At 40.6% G+C, this 19,745-nt stretch overlaps 1 protein-coding gene across 1 annotated transcript; it reads left to right on the forward strand.

Annotated features, from left to right (window-relative positions):
* Positions 1-987: 987 nt before the first annotated feature.
* ARRDC3 (arrestin domain containing 3) lies at positions 988-16,862 on the forward strand. Its single transcript, XM_029573320.1, has 8 exons — positions 988-1,512; positions 7,781-7,862; positions 8,766-8,913; positions 9,953-10,055; positions 10,373-10,629; positions 11,872-12,034; positions 12,690-12,844; positions 14,082-16,862. Exons 1-8 carry the CDS (start codon positions 1,233-1,235, stop codon positions 14,136-14,138), a joined length of 1,245 nt encoding a protein of 414 aa, XP_029429180.1. The 5' UTR covers positions 988-1,232; the 3' UTR covers positions 14,139-16,862.
* The last annotated feature ends 2,883 nt before the right edge of the window (positions 16,863-19,745 follow it).

Below are 19,745 nucleotides of genomic sequence, written 5' to 3' on the forward strand. Positions count from 1 at the left end.
CTCTGTTTTCTATCTTTTAACCAGTTCCCAATCCACAATAAGATGCTGACCCCTGTCCCATGACTTTTAATTTCCTAAGAAGTTGCTCATGAGGGACTTTGTCAAATGCTTTCTGGAAATCCAGACACACTATATCAAGTGTCTCACCTTTATCCATGTTTATTTTCGCCCTCCAAAAAGTGAGGCCAAATTTGTGTATTGGCTTATACAATAAAATAACTGGCAGTAGGAATCATGTTTTACTTTGCATCTCCTACTTGTGCAGTCTGCTCAGTGGGGATAAAATAGCACATGTACATTTGAAAATCATATGTAAGCCTGCTGTGTTGCTTCCCAACCTTAACATGCCCCTTGGGAATGCTTTTCTTTAAGCTGGCTAAGTTACTATATGTCCTTTCAACTGGGCAGAGAGCAATTTTCAACCATATTACCCAGGTAAATGCCTGTGAAAATTGACCTCTTAATCTAATTGTATGTACTTTAGACTTTAAGTACTCCAGTTTTGATTGCGATAGCACATAATTATTTATATTGAACTGCCTTACTTATAGTCTTATGTTGTGCAACAGACAGAACTGACTTGTTTCTTTAAGTTTACAGGAAGAAATCTGAGGGGTGGTGGGGAGGCAATACTTTCACTTTTCTCTTGGGTTTAGTCGCAAGATTGCTCAAATTGTGTTGCACTGGTGCTTAACAAGTAATCGCCGGCTACTTAAAAGCGCTGCTCGCTCAGCGTGACTTTAACTACAGGGGCAACGGTGCTCACTAGGGAGCATCCCATTCAGCGAAGAGACTCCTTACATGCACACAAGGAGCACAGTCAGGGAGACGGTCCAGCAGTCTAACCGGACACCGCTCGCTCTGCGGACTCTTTTCAGAAACCCTCCACTCCTTCTTTGCTAGCTCCTTTCAGCGTGTGCAAACCCCGCCTGCCCGCACATGCGCATTTGGGTTGTTTTTCACAAAGCTGCTCTTAAAGTGAGCTGGCAGGCTGCAGCTACCCTGTCTTTGTACAGACCACAGAGCAGGAAAGAGTATGACAGCATCCAACACTGTTACTTTTCCGAAATTTCAATGAACTCTTTGCAAAGACTGCACGGATCCTACCGCCTTCTTTTTTTTTTTATAATTGCACAGCAAAAGCATAGAATAGTGTAGTTAAAGATCACATTTTACATGAGGTCTTGAATCCGTTTTTCTTATAATATATTTTTGTAGATTTTGTTACAAACATGGTGCTGGGGAAGGTGAAGAGTTTGACAATAAGCTTTGACTGTCTGAATGACAGTAATGTTCCCGTGTATTCTAGCGGGGACACAGTCTCAGGAAGGGTGAATCTAGAAGTTACTGGGGAAATTAGAGTAAAATCTCTTAAAATTCATGCAAGGGGACATGCAAAAGTACGCTGGACTGAATCGAGAAATGCTGGATCCAATACTGCCTATACCCAGAATTACACGGAAGAAGTAGAATATTTCAACCACAAGGACATCTTAATCGGGCATGAAAGGGGTAAGTTGTGATCTTATTCAATATGAACTGTTTTGTCTTCCGTATACTTTCTATATGTTTTGTTGCTAAACATAGTATAGGCTTGTTAATTTATAGTTAAAGCAATGAATTAAAAATGGGAGTGTATCTCTGCTTTATGATCTTGGATTTCTTTGAGAGGTACATTTTCAGGTGTTCCCATTCCCGAGATATCTACCCTCTAACTGCGGGTTTACACTTTGACACATAATGTGCTTAAATGTATTTTGCTTAAAATGTTATTTTGGATCTAATGGCATTCCTTGCTCAGTTTTCCAGCTGACACTGCATAAGGGCAATTTCATAGATGCAGATTCTCAGTATTGCTCTACTAGAGGCTGAATCAGTAGCTGAATTCTGACAAAACATTAGATGACTGAATATAATTGTAATAAGATTTGATTATTTTAATCGTTAATTTTGCTACTATTGTATATGCAAAACGTATTCAATGCAATTTTATGGTGCATTTTACATCTCTACCGTACAGTGCAACTTGATACAGTTTCTCTAGCAAGTGTTTGCTGCAAGAGATTGCAGCAGTAAACCGTACATAAAAAACACCTTTTCTAAAATGTAAGACAGCATTCGCTTGCGCTGGAAGACAGGCTAAGGAGCTGTCAGGGCGTAGATCTGCCGTTGTAATTATTAAATTGGGGAAGTGGGACTCGGGGCTTGTTTTTCTGAAGTTTCCACCCTTTGTTAGAAGCGGTTCAATCCTGTTTGGGACTACTGGTGTGGAGGAGGAGGCGGGGGCGCCCGGCTTCTCTCCGTGCAGATTGGCTAGAGGCGTCAGCTGGTGCCAATGACTTCATACCTTGCAAGGGAATCGCAGGGAAAAAAACAAGATTATATAATTTATTTTTCCTTCTTATTTATTCTAGCCCTTATTTTTCGACTTCCTCCTTTTGACAAAAATATGTCTGGAACAGTTTATTAGCACAAAAATAAGACTGATTGGTTAAAAAGTTGTGCAGACAAGAGTTGTAAGGCTAGTTTGGCAGGGAGGTGGTATTTCCGTTTGTAAGGCGCTAGAAAGCTGGCGGGCACTGCTGGAAAGGGTCTGCATAATTTGGAACCTGAGGCTACAGGTTAGGGTCTTTCAAGGGGCGAGCACTGTGTTCCCATTAGTACCCATTTTGTTGACCGGAGGCTTTGGAATCCTTCGCAAGTTACAAACAGTGGGGGGGGGGGGGGGGGTCTGTCCGTGCTCTGGCTAGGAAAATCCCCTCCACTTCCCCGTAATAGGTGCCGGTAGTTACTGCACTTGGGGCAAGCTTTTTAGGGATGCGCGAGTGCCTCTCAGACTAGCTTGGCGACGAAAGCCACGCCCTCGCTCTACCTGATTGGCGGAGCTGGTTTGTTGGTGTGTTGCTAAGGTGATGCTTGCCACCAATTGGTTGAGTCTGTTGCTTGGCGAGTTTGGGCCAGGCAGAGTGGGTCGACCAGGACTCTGCTTCCGGAATTCCCGCCGCTCTGGCCTGTTGAAGGTTCCTGGGCAATTCCGTCTTGGCCATTGCCACCAGCATCGCCTTCTCCCTCCCCCCCCCCCCCCCCCAAATTATCTTTCTCACATCTTCCAAGTTGTTTCAGTGTGCTTTCTTTTCCGTTCCTGGAGCAGAGTTCTTTCTGTACCAGTGCAGCTCAAAATGGGGCTGAGGTAATAAGGCGTTCTAACATAGCAGATATTTTACTCCTGGTTTAGTATTATTTTTCTTGCGGTAAATAAACTGTGGGATTTAACAGGGATTTTAACTCCTACAAAAAAAAGTTTGCTGAACCACAAGTAAAAATCGGCTCTAAAATTAGTACAGGTACATGCAAATCCTATATAAAAGAAGGCACAGCTATTCCCGAGCAATGCAGGGAGGAGCTTTGATGCTTTGACAAAGCTCATTTTCTTGACTCTGGAAATTTAACTCCTGGATCAGAGCTGGGGTAAAGCTTAACTCACATTTCTGATGGCCATGTTAATATGGTAGGGACTAGCTGCTTCTACCAGATTGGGCACAGCAACAGAATAACTAAAAAAAATTTTTTTTGCTATAAAAAAAATTTATTCCACCTTGGACCCAGTAGTTTAATTTCCAGGGCACCTAAAGCTGAACAGTATGCCATCATTCTGCATTTTGGTGTACTCTCTGGGCCTGGAACCTACAATTCAACAGCGTGACAAAGTTGGGATGCAAAACAAAGTGAATACTATTCAGCTGAAGGTGCCCTCCCCAGAGAACTTATGTTTTCTTCAGCTGTAGGTGCAAGCCCCAGTTTCACTGGAAATGTAACTCCTCCTTTGGTCTGAAGTGGAGTAAACTCACATTTCTGTGCCTAGTGTGGTTGAGACAGTTTGATATTGCACATCAGTGCAATATCATGGCCATTAGAAAGATGAGTTAACTTTTACTTCATCTCAGGCCAAGAAGTTAACCTGAAAATCCACAATACCAGGAGTAAGGAGGTAAATGCTTGAGGTTAGGGGTGTGACCAAAATGGCCTTGCTAGATTGGCACTGGGCATCCCAACATGGGCACAAGCTCATGTGGAAGGCATGCCAAGTGAAATCAAGAGTAAGCTCTCTGGAATGGGCAACTATAGCCATTAGGGATGCACAGGACCAAAGTGCATAGTGTTCGGCTATAGGTGCCAACCTAGAGAGCCTACCTTTTGATTTCCCTTGGCATACCTCACCCAAATGGCTTGTATGCAAGATTGACACTGGGTATTGGGCACAGTCTTGCATATAAGTTCATTTCTGTCACATTTCTTCCAACTTCAAGCACTTACCTCCTTGCTCCTGATTTAAAGCACTTTTCTGCATAGGTGTGGATTTTTCAGATTAACTCACATTTTAGTGTGCATTTATTTATTTACTTTACTCCTGCTCAACTTAGATCTGGTTAGCTCCTTGCATGCCAAACGGACCCATTTTTTATTTTTTTTTTTTAACAAACATTAAGCAAAACACAGGCTAAATTTTACTTCTGATTTTAGCATGGCTTTTATTTCATTGGCCCTGAATAATCTTAGTTGAAAAGCTGATTTGATTTGAAACTCTGGGTGGGGGGAGAGTGGCGTTTGCCCTGTTCCAAGTTGCCCAGGATCTATCTCTATTTGATATGTTTTGAGTCCTAAAACCTCCACGAAGCGTACTGCCGTCATCCTGCTGGGTAAGCGCCTAGCACAGACTTTCAGACCTCCAGCTGGTAGATATTGTGGGAACGGGCTACGCTTCCGCCCCCGCACCCCCAAGAAACAGAAAATAAAGTTTTTACGCCTCCTCCCCGCCCGCTTCAATTTCTCTCTAGGCTGGTTCTGCTGAGACCCGGAGCTACCCGTGTTGTTCGTGCCGGCAGCCGCAGCACAGGAAGTGCGGAGGAGGAGGGGGGGGGGGCGTGTCTCGGGCGACAGCAGCTTAGGTTGTGCAGAGGCAGCCTGTGCGCTAGTGTGTGATGTATATGCATATGAGAGAGACTGGCTGAGGCTCTGCTCGCACCGGTTTAGGCCGGTCCTCTCCTGCTCCAGTCTGCCTCTGATTGACAGCTCAGCACTTGTTTACCACAGCTCCTCCGCCGCCGCCGCTGCTGCCGCTACTCCGGCTGTAGCGCGCTTTGCTGAGCTGGCACAAAAAGAAAAAAGCTTTAGTGTGAAATAAAAGCGCATGGGGGAGAAATAGGAAAATCGCAGAGAATGTGGAGTTTCGTTGCTTTTTTTTTTTTTTTAAGGGGAATAGAAAGCTTAAGCCTGATAGTCTGAACGTCCCAGAAGCTGCAGTGCTACAGATATAGATGCTCTTCTATTTTTAGGCTGTTTTAAGTTTACCCTGACGTTATATTTTGCGCTCCAGCGATTTAGGGCAAGGAAAATGATACTGACCTGTATGTGTCAAAAAAAGCCTTTCGTACAGGTGCAATGACATTTTTTCCTGCAGTCTGTAAAGGACTGCACCCTTCCTCGCCCCCAACCCCTCCTCGGTTTACAGGGACCGGAAGCTGCAACGTGCATTGAAATTCTGTATTTAGATAAAATGTGTATCTAGATTATTATTGCAGCTTCTTTAAAAGTTTTTAGCTTAAATATCAGATACGGTTTGTTTGGTTTGGGTTTTTTTTTTTTGGGGGGGGGCGGAAATCTGAAAAGAGTCTTTCATGATTTTTAGCATAGTCTGCCCTCTCAGATGTAACAGGATATTCCTAACCTAATAAAGCCAGGGTAGAATAAGGAAGGTCAAGTTGTTTACTGCAAATAGAAACTCCTCCCAAAAATCTGTTTGACAGGGCGGTACCCAGAAACCTGCTGATATGATGTTCCTTTTAAACCAGGACAGATCACCTTCCTGGGAGCTACCCCACCTCTTTGCCTGACACTAGTCAGATTTCTTTATGGCCCAAGGAGTCTTTGTTTTCCCCCTGAGTAAGGTTTGGTCACTGTTTCCAGGTAGGGAATGAAAGCAGGGTGATAGATGAGGTGTTACTTTTAAGGTTTTCTAGTCCAGAATAGCAATGTGGCCGAGTTCAAATGAGATTTTAACCTAGGTTGAGTTTGACAGGAAATGCAGTGTGTCCTGAAATACACTGGGAAGAGAGGTCAGATTTCTCTCCCCCACCCCAACCAACCAACCTTCCTGGAAATTAGATACATCCCTTCTTTGCTGCCACTCTCTCTATCCGTTTGGCCCTCTGTTTCCTATGACTGAGCATACTCTCAGACCCTCTCCCTTATCTCTTCTCCCTGTTCCTGTCACCCTATCTACCCTTATCCTTGCACTGAGGTGAAGGACCCATGCCCAGCAGGAGGGTAGTACAAGAGCAGTGACTTTGGGGGGGGGAAAATAGCTAGTGGTGGAAGACTGAGGGAGGGAGAATGTGAGTGAATATTACATTCATATATCTTAAAAATACAAACCAATTTAAACACCTAGGGGACAAATAGATGTAAAAGGTTTGAATTCTATTTTAAAATGTTCATGAAAGTCCATGATAAAAGTAAAAAAAAAATGGTATCATTTATTCAAATTGTACCAATGGCGCACTGTTGGCTAACTCCAGTCCTCAAGTGCCACAAACAGGCAGTGCATTCAAATCTCTCTCATTGTAGATATTCTGAAAAGCTGGCCCGTTTGTGGCACTCGAGGACGGGTTCGCCATTACTGGGCTAGAGGCAAATTGGTATACACTATGGGGCAGATTTTAAAATGTGCATGCTACCCGGCGCGCACAAATGTACGCCCGATTTTATAACATGCCTTTTGAAAATAGGCCCGGCGAGTAACCCCACTACATGCGTAAATACTCCTGGATTTACACGCGTAGGGCTTTTAAAATCTGCCCCCATACAAATAATGACAGTAACTTACCAGGAAACAACTGAAAAGAAACTCTTATGGTCTAAGGATGCGCAAATCACTTTAAAAGGATGCAGCTTTTTGTCCCCTTTGGAGCACCTTGATGCAAAAAACAAACTCCCAACACTTTCTGCAGGCATTTCAGTATCCAGCTGGCTTAAGCACCATCATTTTAGCACCCAAGGAGCCCCTTCAATCATGGATCCCAGCCTCTAACAAAATTAGCAAGACCTTCAACCCAAGAGATACAAGGTGTTTTACTGGCTCGCAGACTGCCTCACTTCGGTCACAAATGCAGAACATAGACTCTCACTGAATAAGAAGAAGGCCATAGAGTATAAAACAGAAAGGTGCAGACAAAAACTAAACTGCAAACCACTACAAGCCAGTGCAATAATGCAAAAATAGAAAAATAACTATTCCTCATAAAACAAAATTAAGAAATAAAATCAATCATGATATACTAATAAAAATATTTCAAAACAGATGAATAGAATATATAATAAGGATAAAAAAGGTTAAACATTCCTCAAAAATCAATTAAATATTTCAAAACTGCAGATATATCAAACACCCAATAATTAGAACTAATAAGGATATAAATTTTCCCTCTCCCATACCTATTTACCCCAATCACTCTGAGATGATAGTGGATTAGTGGAGGGGAGGTGGGGGAACCACACACACGTTCTCCTCTTTTTTTCATATGCGCACTCACAAAACCATCTTTTGTCACCTTTTAGATATATAGTGATATGGTGCATTTATTTAAGTAATTGACAAGGGATATGATAAGGTAAATCTTTAGACTGACCAGAGTTGCTGTATCTATGCCTCATATTTACTGCAGGGAAGAAAACAGGATTACCGTAATAATGGGGCTGAATTCTTTTTTTTTCCCCTCCCTAGATGATGACAATTCTGAAGAAGGTCTCACCACTATTCATTCAGGAAGGCACGAATATGCATTCAGTTTTGAGCTTCCACAAACGTAAGTGTGACTTTTTAATGACCACATTTGTTTGAAGGGCATAGTGTTCTGAAAAAATTAGTGATTCCAGGTAGAAAACCTAGCAGACTATAAGAACATAAGAAAATGCCATACTGGGTCAGACCAAGGGTCCATCAAGCCCAGCATCCTGTTTCCAACAGTGGCCAATCCAGGCCATAAGAACCTGGCAAGTACCCAAAAACTAAGTCTATTCCATGTAACCATTGCTAATGGCAGTGGCTATTCTCTAAGTGAACTATCAATTGAATTTGTTGAGAAATATAATTTAGGAAGGACTTTTGTTTTTATAAAGGGTTCCCCCTCACTCCCGTTCTCTATATAAGGCCAAAATCATACAGGGAGATGGAAGGTGTTTGTATAGAAAAATACATTTTGCCTGGAACCCCCCCCCCCCCAAAAAAAAAAAAAAAATATTAAATAGGATCTTGTGTCTGCGATAAGTATTTCTTAGCCAGTAGAAGTCTCAGAATTGAATAGGCCACTGGTATGAAATATTACTGAACAGTAATATTTAATCAAAGTGGAAAATGATCACATTGGATTCCCAGCTTTCCCAAAGCTGTAGTGTCATTCATGTTTTCAAAGAACTGTCTTGGTTTGGAATTTTAAAGGCATGATTTATTTTTTGTTCAGTGTAAGGAAAAGCGAAATAATGGAAAATATGTCATTCCTTCAGTTGGATGCAATCACAAATGAAACAGATTTTCTCGCCCCAAAAGCATAATTCCATTGTACAGGGAATACATATATTGATCCTTTTGGCTTGGCAACGGGAGCAGCATAGGACAGTTTTTAAGTCTCTCAGTGTGATCAGTTTCTTTATAGTTGGAGACTAACTGTGATCTGCCCTTCTTTTTTTTTTTTTTTTTCTTTCTTGCACAGACCACTTGCTACCTCATTTGAAGGCAGACATGGCAGTGTGCGCTATTGGGTGAAAGCCGAACTGCACAGAGCATGGCTTCTACCAGTAAAATTGAAGAAGGAATTTACAGTCTTTGAACACATAGATATCAACACTCCTTCATTACTGGTAGGAATGGATGTTGTTGTTGTTAATTGTATGGTTTTAATGTACAGACGTTGTATTAATATCATTACTCGGAGCTCCTGTTCCCGAATGATTTTCTCCACTTCTGTCCCTACGGCAGAACCCTATTATCCTGCTAAAAAGAAGCATTCCTTACATTGACACTGTACAGTTATATAGGACAGTATAGAAGTTCCTACACTCTGCTGCTCAGTGTGCTGAACCCAGCTTTCTTCATTTTGTGACCATTCTCCCAGCCTGCCCTGTGTTTTCTGAGCAAATGAGCATGGCCACCTCAGCTGGAGCAAACTGGAAAATAAATGTTGGGCTGTGTAAAAACTGCCCTTTTTAATTAGCTATCCAAAGGTATTTGTATTTGGTGGTAACTAGCAGGTGCTAATGGTTGACTTGGCAACATTTGCGTATTGAGTTTAAACCAACCCTAGCCTTTCAGCCTCTCAAGGCCCGCTCAGGTTATAGTCTCTTTAATTTAAAATCAACCACACAAGCACTTCTGACTTATGCACAGAAACCACATCTGATTATTCAGACACTTGTGGCAGCAAAATGAAGCAATTCGGACAAGGCCAGTCCATTAAGGCATTCTGTTCTTTGACATTCGAGATACGTATTTACTTAGCAAGTATGCAGGAATCCCTTTAGACATTCCAATTATGTGCCACCAAACATGGCTCTCTGTGTACTAAGCATTTTGCCCATAGACACAAAATGGTAGAAAACACTTTCAAAGCCATTTTGCTCAATTTAATTTGAACTAGTGTACATTCCGGATGGAGCAGGGCTTGTTTCTGGTACGGGAATTTAAAATAGCAGTTGTAGTGCAGTGATGTTAGAATTATTAATTATTGATGAAATATTGAAAATGGAATTTTGAATACCTGCAAATAAGTGGAAAATGTTCTGGAATAAAATTTTTTAAAAAATTTTATATAAATGTTTTCAGTCGCATTACTTTCTGGTACTAATTTGCATTTTATGAAAAGATGCCCATTTATAGATCTCTCTTGTTGGTCTCTTACAGTCACCCCAAGCAGGCACGAAAGAGAAGACCCTTTGTTGCTGGTTCTGTACCTCAGGTCCAATCTCCTTAAGTGCCAAAATTGAAAGGAAGGGCTATACCCCAGGTATGTAACAATAATGGAATGATGCCACACCAGTCTTGTTTTCTGTGTTTTTGTTTTTAGTATTTTTAAGTCAAGAACTGATAAAAACCCTTTGCAAAAAATAGTTTTATATGTGTGCCAGTTCACCAAGACAGCATGTACCAAGGTTTCTTACAATGCAAGGTCATGCAGTCTGTATAATCATAAACATATTCCACTGCATGCAGAAGTTATTGTATTCTATAATTACATTTGGGTTTTTCAAAAAGTTTCTCCAAATATTACACTCAATATTTGTCTTTTTTTTTTTTTTTTTCCCCCATCTATGTTCTTTCTAGGTGAATCAATTCAGATATTCGCTGAGATTGAAAACTGCTCTTCCCGGATGGTCGTGCCAAAGGCCGCCATTTACCAAACACAGACTTTCTATGCCAAAGGAAAAATGAAAGAAGTAAAACAGCTGGTCGCCAACTTGCGGGGAGAATCCCTGTCGTCTGGCAAAACGGAGACCTGGAATGGGAAACTGCTGAAGATTCCACCAGTGTCCCCTTCCATACTAGATTGTAGCATAATCCGTGTGGAATATTCTCTCATGGTAGGCACATTGCAGTTGCTTAACATTTCTTTACGTTTTCCTAAGTTTTGATTCTTGTGAAGCCCTGTTTGGAATGATAATGGTTCAATAGCCTTTCTTGAATATCTTGGATTTCTAAAGCAAGATAAGAGTTTCAGATTGTTTAGAGTACTTATGCATGTCTGAAGGCTTTTGTACAATAGAATTGTATCACTACAGCAGGAAAATAATTATTCTTGATTTCTAAAAACTATTCACTGCGAATCTAGATTTTACACACTTCCTGAACCATTTAGGGCTTTATTCAGCAATGAATAATTTATCCTTTTTGAAGATTTAAGTATTATTAAGCCCTGAATCATAACAATATGACGGGGGTGGCCCACGCCAGGCCTCGAGCTACATACAGACCTGGTTTTCAGGATGTCCACAATGAATGGAACAACGGTATATAAAATATCTAAATAAATTAAATGAAATAGAGTTGCATACGCTGCCTCCATTGTATGCAAATCTCTCTCGTGCATATATATTGTGGATATCCTGAAAATATGACCTGTTGGTGGCTCTTAAGGACTGTGAGTTGACCACCTTTGCAATATGATGTTTGCTTAAACGTGCAGTTTTTTTATTTTTTATCTTATGCTGTATTTGGCCTTTATTAGGACTGTTATGCAGGAGTAAAGTAAAATGCCATCAGATAAAGATCAATTGGACCAGCCAGTCTGCCCACTTTTTCTGGTCTACATGGTTAAGGGTATATCCCAGCTGACAGCTTTAAAAGCTTGACCAGGATATTACTCTTAGCTAAGTCAGGTTTTGTTGCCTTCTTCTGGGGAGGTATAACCTGCTGGTTCCCATTCAGCTACCCTGTGGCCTGCAATCTTTTCAGCTCATGTTTCCTTTATTTGAATTTTCTTTTCTCCTTATCACCTCACCCCTAGCTTCTGCTCTCGGAGTGAATGGTGGTTTGTTTGTACTATTGCAGTCTTCTAACTTTTTTGTTCTGACTCTGTCCTCTGTCTGTCCCAAGCATGCTTGGATTTTGTCAGGTTTGGTTGTCATTACCTCTGCCAGTAGATTATTCCAGGTATCTCCTCTCCTCTCAGTAAAGACATATATTTTGTCATGACCCCTAGTCTTTGAATTTCCCTGTCTATGGAAAATTTCCTCTTTAGTTTATCCTGTCGGATATTTGAATGATTTCTGTCAGATCAGTAAATGAGGTCCTGATTCATTCTTATATTTTGTTTTATTTTTCAGGTGTATGTGGATATTCCTGGTGCCATGGATTTGTTTCTTAACTTACCACTTGTCATCGGTACTATCCCTTTACACCCGTTTGGCAGCAGGACATCCAGTGTGAGCAGTCAGTGCAGTATGAATATGAACTGGCTTGGGCTGACACTGCCAGAAAGACCTGAAGGTAGCTTCCTATTTCACTTAAATCCCCAGGCTATTGGTTTTCATAACGTAGAGTGGCAGTGGAGCAAATATTAGCCAATCTGTATTAGAATAACATAGTATTGAAGTAACATTATATTTGATATTTAATATATAGTCTCTTGGTATTAGAGAGAACAAAAATGTGCCACAAACAATTCATTAATTAAAATAGTATAGTTAGACTTTTATATCTCTAGTTAGAGCAGCGGGCTATGACCGAGGGAAACCAGGGTTCAAACCCTGCTGTTGCTCCTTATGACCTTGGGCAAATCTCTTTACCCTTCATTGCTTCAGGTACAAAATTAGTTTGTAAGCCCTGTGGGGACAGGGAAATACCTATAGTACCTGAATGTAATCTGCTTTGATGTACACTTAGAAGTGCTGAAAAGTAGAATCTAAATACTAAATCCCAGATACAGTAGGGAAAAAAAGGCTTTTGTCTTTCCTGGTCAATTTACTACTTTTAGGATTAACTTTTATTTATTTATATATTTTTTTAAAATATTTGCTGTGTGGAATTTGCTTGTACTGCTCATTTTCTAGTGATGTAGTAAGCTTATTTGTTGTGTGTTTTCAATGACTGGGAATATATCTGTAGCACTTTTCTAATGTCTGTGGTCTCTCGCCCCTTGCAGCACCTCCCAGCTATGCAGAGATTGTTACAGAGGAACAGAGGCAGAGCAGTCTCATCCCGCCAGCCACCTGTGATGATTTTGAGAGAGCTTTTCAAGGACCACTGTTTGCATATATCCAAGAGTTTCGTTTTCTGCCTCCTCCCTTATACTCTGAGGTAAGCCAGCTCTTCTCTTCCCCCCCCCCCCCCTGTCACTCCACCAGACAATCACAATGTACACAAGTAAAACAGAACAAAACAGCTGTAGAAGCAGACTTTGCACTCTAAACGCAGGAATTCCTTAATGTGTCTGACTTCTGAAGTCACATAAGAACATGCCATACTGGACCAGACCAAGGGTCCATCAAGCCCAGCATCCTGTTTCCAGCAGTGACCAATCCAGGCTACAAGTACCTGGCAAGTACCCAAACACTAAGTCTATCCCATGCTATTGATGCCAGTAATAGCAGTGGCCATTTTCTAAGTCTACTCGATTAATAGATAATGGACTTCTCCAACAAGAACTTATCCAATCCTTTTTTAAACCCAGCTACACTAACTGCACTAACCACAACCTCTGGCAACAAATTCCAGAGTTGAATTGTGTGTTGAGTGAAAAAGAACTTTCTCCGATTAGTTTTAAATGTGCCACATGCTAACTTCATGGAGTGCCCCCTAGTCTTTCTATTATCTGAAAGAGTAAATAACAGATTCACATTTACCTGTTCTAGACCTCTCATGATTTTAAAGACCTCCATCAGTTCGGTATGGAAGACTGATATGCCTGCCACAAGCATGCAGTCCCTGAAATAGAGCTGTCCACAACCAAAAAGGGTACCAGAGTTAGACTTTGCCCCATGGTGCGCAGATACATGAAAGCAGTTTTCTGCTTGTCTCGTACTCCGGGGGAAATGTGTAACTTCTCCCTGGAAGCTCCTCGGGAGTGGGGGAGGATTAGAGGACCGCTGAATCTGTGGCACTAGCCTACAAGCCCCAAATTTCCAGGCGAGATAATCTGGAAATGTAAAAGTCATTTACTCTTTTGAGGGTTATAAGCCTCCTGTAGCATGTAAGGTTAATAAGCTGTTGCCTATATAATATATTAAAAAAAAAAGTTGGGTGAAACTATAGCATCTTGTTTGTGCAAACACATTCTCCTAAAGTCTTGTTTAAAATTTTAGGAGCCCCTATCCTTCCCTCACAGAGTGGAAATAACATGTTGGACAGAGTGGCGGATATGGTGATTTTCCATAGTGCTTCAGAGCATGAATTAGGCTCACAGCATGTGGATAAACATAAGCATAGAGATGCGATACATAGATTAATTCCTTCTGTAAGAATATTTTATTGCTGTATATATTTTAAGTAACATCCTTAATGTGGATCCTTTTTTGGGTTTTTTTTCTTTACACAGGTTGACCCTAATCCAGATCATCCCACAGATGAGCAGCCATCCTGTCCCTCTCGCTGAAGGAAAACGTTTGTTTATTTATGTTTTAAACGAATGGCTCAGACTCAGGTTTTGAACTGTATCTCTGCTCAGCTGGGGACAGAAGAGGTCTAGCGGAGATATGCTTTCAAAGAAACGTGGTTTTTTATTTTTTATTTTTTTTTGCTTTCACCTAGAAAACAGCAAAAGCAGTGAAAACCAAACTGTGGCTCATTTCGGAAGCCTGCAGTATTGTAAGACTGCTCTCCATGCCTGAAGATCTGAGCTTTCCTTACCAGTGGCACATACGAGGCACGGGCGGGTGGTGTGTGTTGGGACACTCGCCACGTTGTAAAAGAGGGGGTGGGGGACGTGACCTCGGTCTCTTTTTGGAAAATTTGCACACGTTCAGTGCTTGTTGTGCGGTTTGCTATCACTACAGCTTTCCTTCGTGCACGGCAGACTGTTCCGACCCTTTTGGACTTGTTCGTGGCTCGCACAGCAAGGAGCAAAAGAACTTTTGAGAAACGACAGATGCACTGACTTTTTTGTTATTTTTTTGTGTGTGTGTGTGTTTTTATTTTTGAGTTGATGTAGCCTGGACTTATCCCTCCTATGTATGTGCTCAGTATTGTCCTGTATGGCTGACCATGCACCTGTCAACTCTTCAGTTTGGATTCTCCAGTGGATTCATTTACATAATATCAAATGCCTTCAAAGCTAGTCTCTTTGTTCTTTGCAGCCTACCACGGTAGAACAGCAACAGGTCTGATAGGCAAAAAAAAAAAAAACAGCTCGATGAAGGAAGCTTCCAAGAGACTTTGCTAAGATTGTATGCTTTCTTAATTTTTTTTTTCAGCGTATGTTGCCTTTCTACTGTCACCCTGAGCAGCGCTTTTGTTACAGACTGCCTAAAATCACTCAATCTCAGGTGAACTCATCACTTGCCAAATTTTTTTGGAATGCTGTTGGTGTTTTGTTGTCTTGCACTGTTGTACCAGGCTGTGGGTGGAGTGCCAATGGAACAGGCACAAGAACAAAAACTTCTCCCTTTTTATTATCTTTGTCCAGCTGGGGACCCTTCTGTGAGATTGGTGGCATTATTAAGCCTAAATAAGGCGGTGACGTAGGGCAGGAGACAAAAGAGGTTGGTAAACATTGTTGAAAATGTTTATGGTCTGGGATCAGCATGGAAGCTTCTCATCCATTAAACAAAGTGCATTTATGTTTTTTTTCAAACACTAGCGAGCTAATTTTCAAAAGATTTAAACACGCAAAGGTTGCAGCTGTCGTAGCAGTCTTCAAAAGCCCATTTACGTACGCAAAACCTTTTTTGGAAATTACCTCCAAAGCTATTTGCTCATCAAATATGTCTGCTCAGTCCGCCTATTGAAAAGGATTAAGCAGGGGCTTCTCTTCCTGTGTGCACTTTTTTTTTTTGCAGGGTCGGATTAAGGTGACATACGCCCCTAGGTAGTGGGAGAAGGGGAGTTATCCTCCCTTTGAGGACAATCCCACTTGCCCAAATCACCTTCTCTCTCCTTGCTCACCACCAGAGTGAAATGTCAGCGTGGGGCTTTCAGTAGCCCTGGTGTGCTGACGGATCCTGCAGTGCCCCACATCCCAGTTTTCATGGCAACAAGAGGTGGGAGAGGGGTGCGTTGGGATCCTTCAGCTCATGAGGGCTGCTAAAGGCCCTACGTGGGATTTTTCCTCCTCTTCAGACACCGCTAGAAGAGAAAAGTGACTGCGGGCTCTGATTTTAGGAATGGTAGCAATGGCGATGCTCCAGCACTTATAAGAATTTTGTGCCGGAGGCAATTGCCTTCGCCTGGGTCTTGGCTTGACTTTATACTGCATTCCCCTCACTTACTGAAACAATATGATATTCTCAGACAGGGTATTTGGGTCACCTTTTTTTAGAATAACAGCCACATTCTGTAATACCACTGACGGAGAGTCTGTGGGCTAGCAAATGTGGGCTTGCGCTGACCCTTTGGCATGCATGCCATCCGTAGGAGCCTTGCAAAGGAGAGTGATGTGCTCTCAAGAAAGAAAAGTGCCAGTATGTATAGCAGAAGGCTCTTTGTAACATGAAAGGAGTGAATCACTAATTATCATGGTGTCTTGGGTATGGTTAGACTTTGCAATACAAATACCAGCACTAGTCTTTCATATTTCCTTTTTTTTTTTTTTTTTTGTTCTCAAAAGAAACCAAGCCACGAGCACAAGGTCATTTTTAAATAGTCTAAAAGACTTGCAGATCAGCATTAATCCTGTTAATACACTATTGCACAATGAATGAGGAGTTTTGACATGCACAGACTCATTTCTACCATGAAACCTGGTACAGGAGTAGATTAGAAAATATCATCTGGTTTTGTACCCTAGGGCTGAACCTCTAGACTTAACAAAATAGGCTTTTCTCATGTAGCAAAGCAGCCTCAAAGGCCGTCATATGTGGCCCATTCCTGCCACACATGCGCCAAAGCTATGTGGAGAAAGCTCGCTAGACTTTCTGACAATGCACGTGGTGTGGTCATGTGTGTTTTCTGATTCCCCTTTTGAGGCTGCTGATCATGGGAGGATGATAAGATGTAAGCAGTTTCCCTTTCTCATAAGTGTCCTTTTAAGAGAAACATGAGAAAAAAAATACCTCCTTCTTCAGATCAAGCTTAGAAGGCGAAAAAGTCCACATAAAAAAAAAAAAACAAATCACATTTTAAGTGATTCCAGTGGGGAGTCTGATCTTCACTAGCTGAGCTTGAACAGGATAACGAGGAAAGGGGGTGAGCTTTTTTTTTTTTTTTCTTTTTAGCTGTGGGGATTGTGAATTGCTGTACCTGCCTCTCCACCTCCTTCCAAAATAGAGTGTAGGGCAGTTGGTGTTAAAGGGCATTTGATCTTTTTAAAAAAGAAAAAAAGTTTCTTGATCACATAACCTTTTGGGTTTTGTTTTGTTTTTTGTTTCTTTTTTTCTCCCTCCCCCTTGTTTTAAAAGACTAGGAAACTAGTGTGCATGTTTGTACAGTATGATTAAAAGATTATACAGAACGTAAGGTTGACCAATAATGCGACCTGTTTGGCACTGTGCCACGTGAAGTATGTGATGTGCGTGGTCAGGCATTAGCAATGCTATAAACTTTATCACACAAAGTTTATGAACGTATTTCTTTACTCTGTTCCTTAGAGGCATTATTTTTTAACTTTTTTTTTGTTTTGTTTGTTTTGTCTTTTTTTTTCTACAATGATTGGTCAGTCTCTTACATAAAATACTAGGTTATTAAATGTAATCCAGTATTGAAGAGAGTTCCCCAGTTCCAGATTGGGGGAAATTGATGAATAAGATACAAAATTATTAGACAGACAAAGTGCAATATGATATGTGTTTTTTGTTTTTCCTGATTTATATTCTGAGGCTGTTTGTACATTTTTTGTCATTCATTATTTTTTGTTTGTTCGGTGCTCAACATGTTATTATAGGTTCTGTTTTAAAGAAACAAATGATGGAAAATGTGTTCATTTTTCCTATTGTTCTTCCTTATGAAAAATTAAACTTTTTTTTTTTTTTATAAAAAAAAAAGTTCTGGGACTTCTTTTTTTCTTTTTCAGTAGTAGAAACCTTAGATAAAGTTGTCTACTCAGCATGCAGATAGTTGGAGGAAAAGCAGAAATAAGTCTTGTACAGTAGGCTTGAGGTTTATTTTAGAAAAGCTTTTAGTTGGGGAAATATCCCACTGCTAAAAACAAGGGGTGAAGTATGAAAAAGTATGAGTGATGTTCCAAGTGTGTCTGGTATTTTATATTTTATATTTATTGAAATCAGTATACTAAGTAGTAAGTTTGTTCAGAAAAATTGAGTTCAGCAAAATATTTATAAGAATTAAATCAACTTAATATAGAATTTACTTTTTAGAATTCAAAATTACTCTCCAATAAAGAGAGAGAGAGATTCAAGTAAAACATTTAGCAGGAAACACCATTAAAAAAAATAAAAGAAGGCAGTATTTCTAGACTATAAAACTATGCAGTTCTAGGTAGCCAACAGACTTAAGAGATTTCTAACAGGCTGGAAGGAGAGCAACCGGACACCACTCTCTGGGCCTCAAAAATAATTCAAGCTGTGAGGGTTCATAATCAAAGTACCAACTATATTTATCCTATATGACATTTACAGGGACACTAACAAACAGGAGACCCCAGCACTACAACCTGTGATCTCTGCAAAAACAGTCTCCTGTTTGGCATAGTTTAATGAGACAAAGCCAACGTGGATTTAGCCAAGGAAAGTCCTGCCTCACCAGTCTGCTACATTTTTTTGAGGGCGTAAATAAAACATGTTGATTTATATTATATCGCAGTTTCCAGAAAGCATTTAATGAAGTCCTGCATGAGCGACTTCTTAGGAAATTAAGCCGTGGGATACAGGCAGTGTCCGATTTGTGGACTGAGAATTGGTTAAAGTATAGAAAACAGTAGGGCTAAATGGTAAATTTTCTCTGTGGAGAAAGGTGAATAATGGAATGCCCTAGGGATCTGTTCTAGGACAACTGCTTTTTAATATATTTTTATAAATGACCTGGAAATGGGGATGATCAGATTTGCCAATGACACAAAATTATTTAAAAGTTGTTAAATCACAAGAAGTTTGTGACAAATTGCAAGAGGCCCTTGCAAAACTGGGAGACTGGGCATGCAAATGTCCATATTAAATTTAACTTGCCAAGTGCAACGTGATGCACTCAGGGAAGATTAACCCAAATTATAGGTACATAATGCAAGGTTCCATATTAGGAGTCACCTATCAGGAAAAGGATCTAGGTATCATTGTTGAAAATACATTGAAATCTGCTGCTCAGTTTGCAGCAGCAGCCAAGAAAGCAAATAGAATGCTAGGGATTATTAGGAAAGGAATTGAGAATAAAACACAATATCACAATGCCTCTGTATTGCTCAATGGTGTGACTTCGTCTTGTGTGCAGTTGTGATCACCACATCCCAAAAAAGATATAGCAGCATTAGAAAAGGTACAGAGAAGGGTGACCAAACTGATAAAGGGGATGGAACAATTCCGGTATTAGAAAAGGCTAAAGAGGTTAGGAGCCTTCAGCCTGGAGAAGAGATGGCTGAGGGGAGATATGAAAGAGTTCTATAAAATAAGGAGTGGAGTGGAATTAGTAAATGTGAATTGGTTGTTTAGTCTTTCAAAAAGTATAAAGACTAGAGAACATACAATGATGTTATTAAATTGTATATTTAAAACTAAGAAGATATATATATTTTTTTTAATCAATGAATAATTAAGCTCTGAAATTCATTGTCAGAGGATGTGGTGAAAGCTATTAGTGTAGCTGCATTTAAAAAAGGTTTGGAAAAGTTCATAAACCATTATTAAAGTGAAGCTGCATAAATCCAAATGCTTATCCCTCGGATAATAAGCATGGAATCTGTCTATCCTTGGAATCCTGCCAGCTTCTTATAACCTGGATTGGCCACTGTTGGAAATAGGATACTGTGCTTGCTGGACCATGTGTAAGGTAAATCTTATGTTCTTATCTGTAATTGTATGTGTCCATATTGTGTAATGGGTGGAAGATAGGGTCCCTACTCTCGCCAATGCATTTGCTTTGCCCAAAATTCCTGTGTTTT

This window comes from Rhinatrema bivittatum, chromosome 1, assembly GCF_901001135.1.
Source record: "Rhinatrema bivittatum chromosome 1, aRhiBiv1.1, whole genome shotgun sequence".
Taxonomy (NCBI): domain Eukaryota; kingdom Metazoa; phylum Chordata; class Amphibia; order Gymnophiona; family Rhinatrematidae; genus Rhinatrema; species Rhinatrema bivittatum.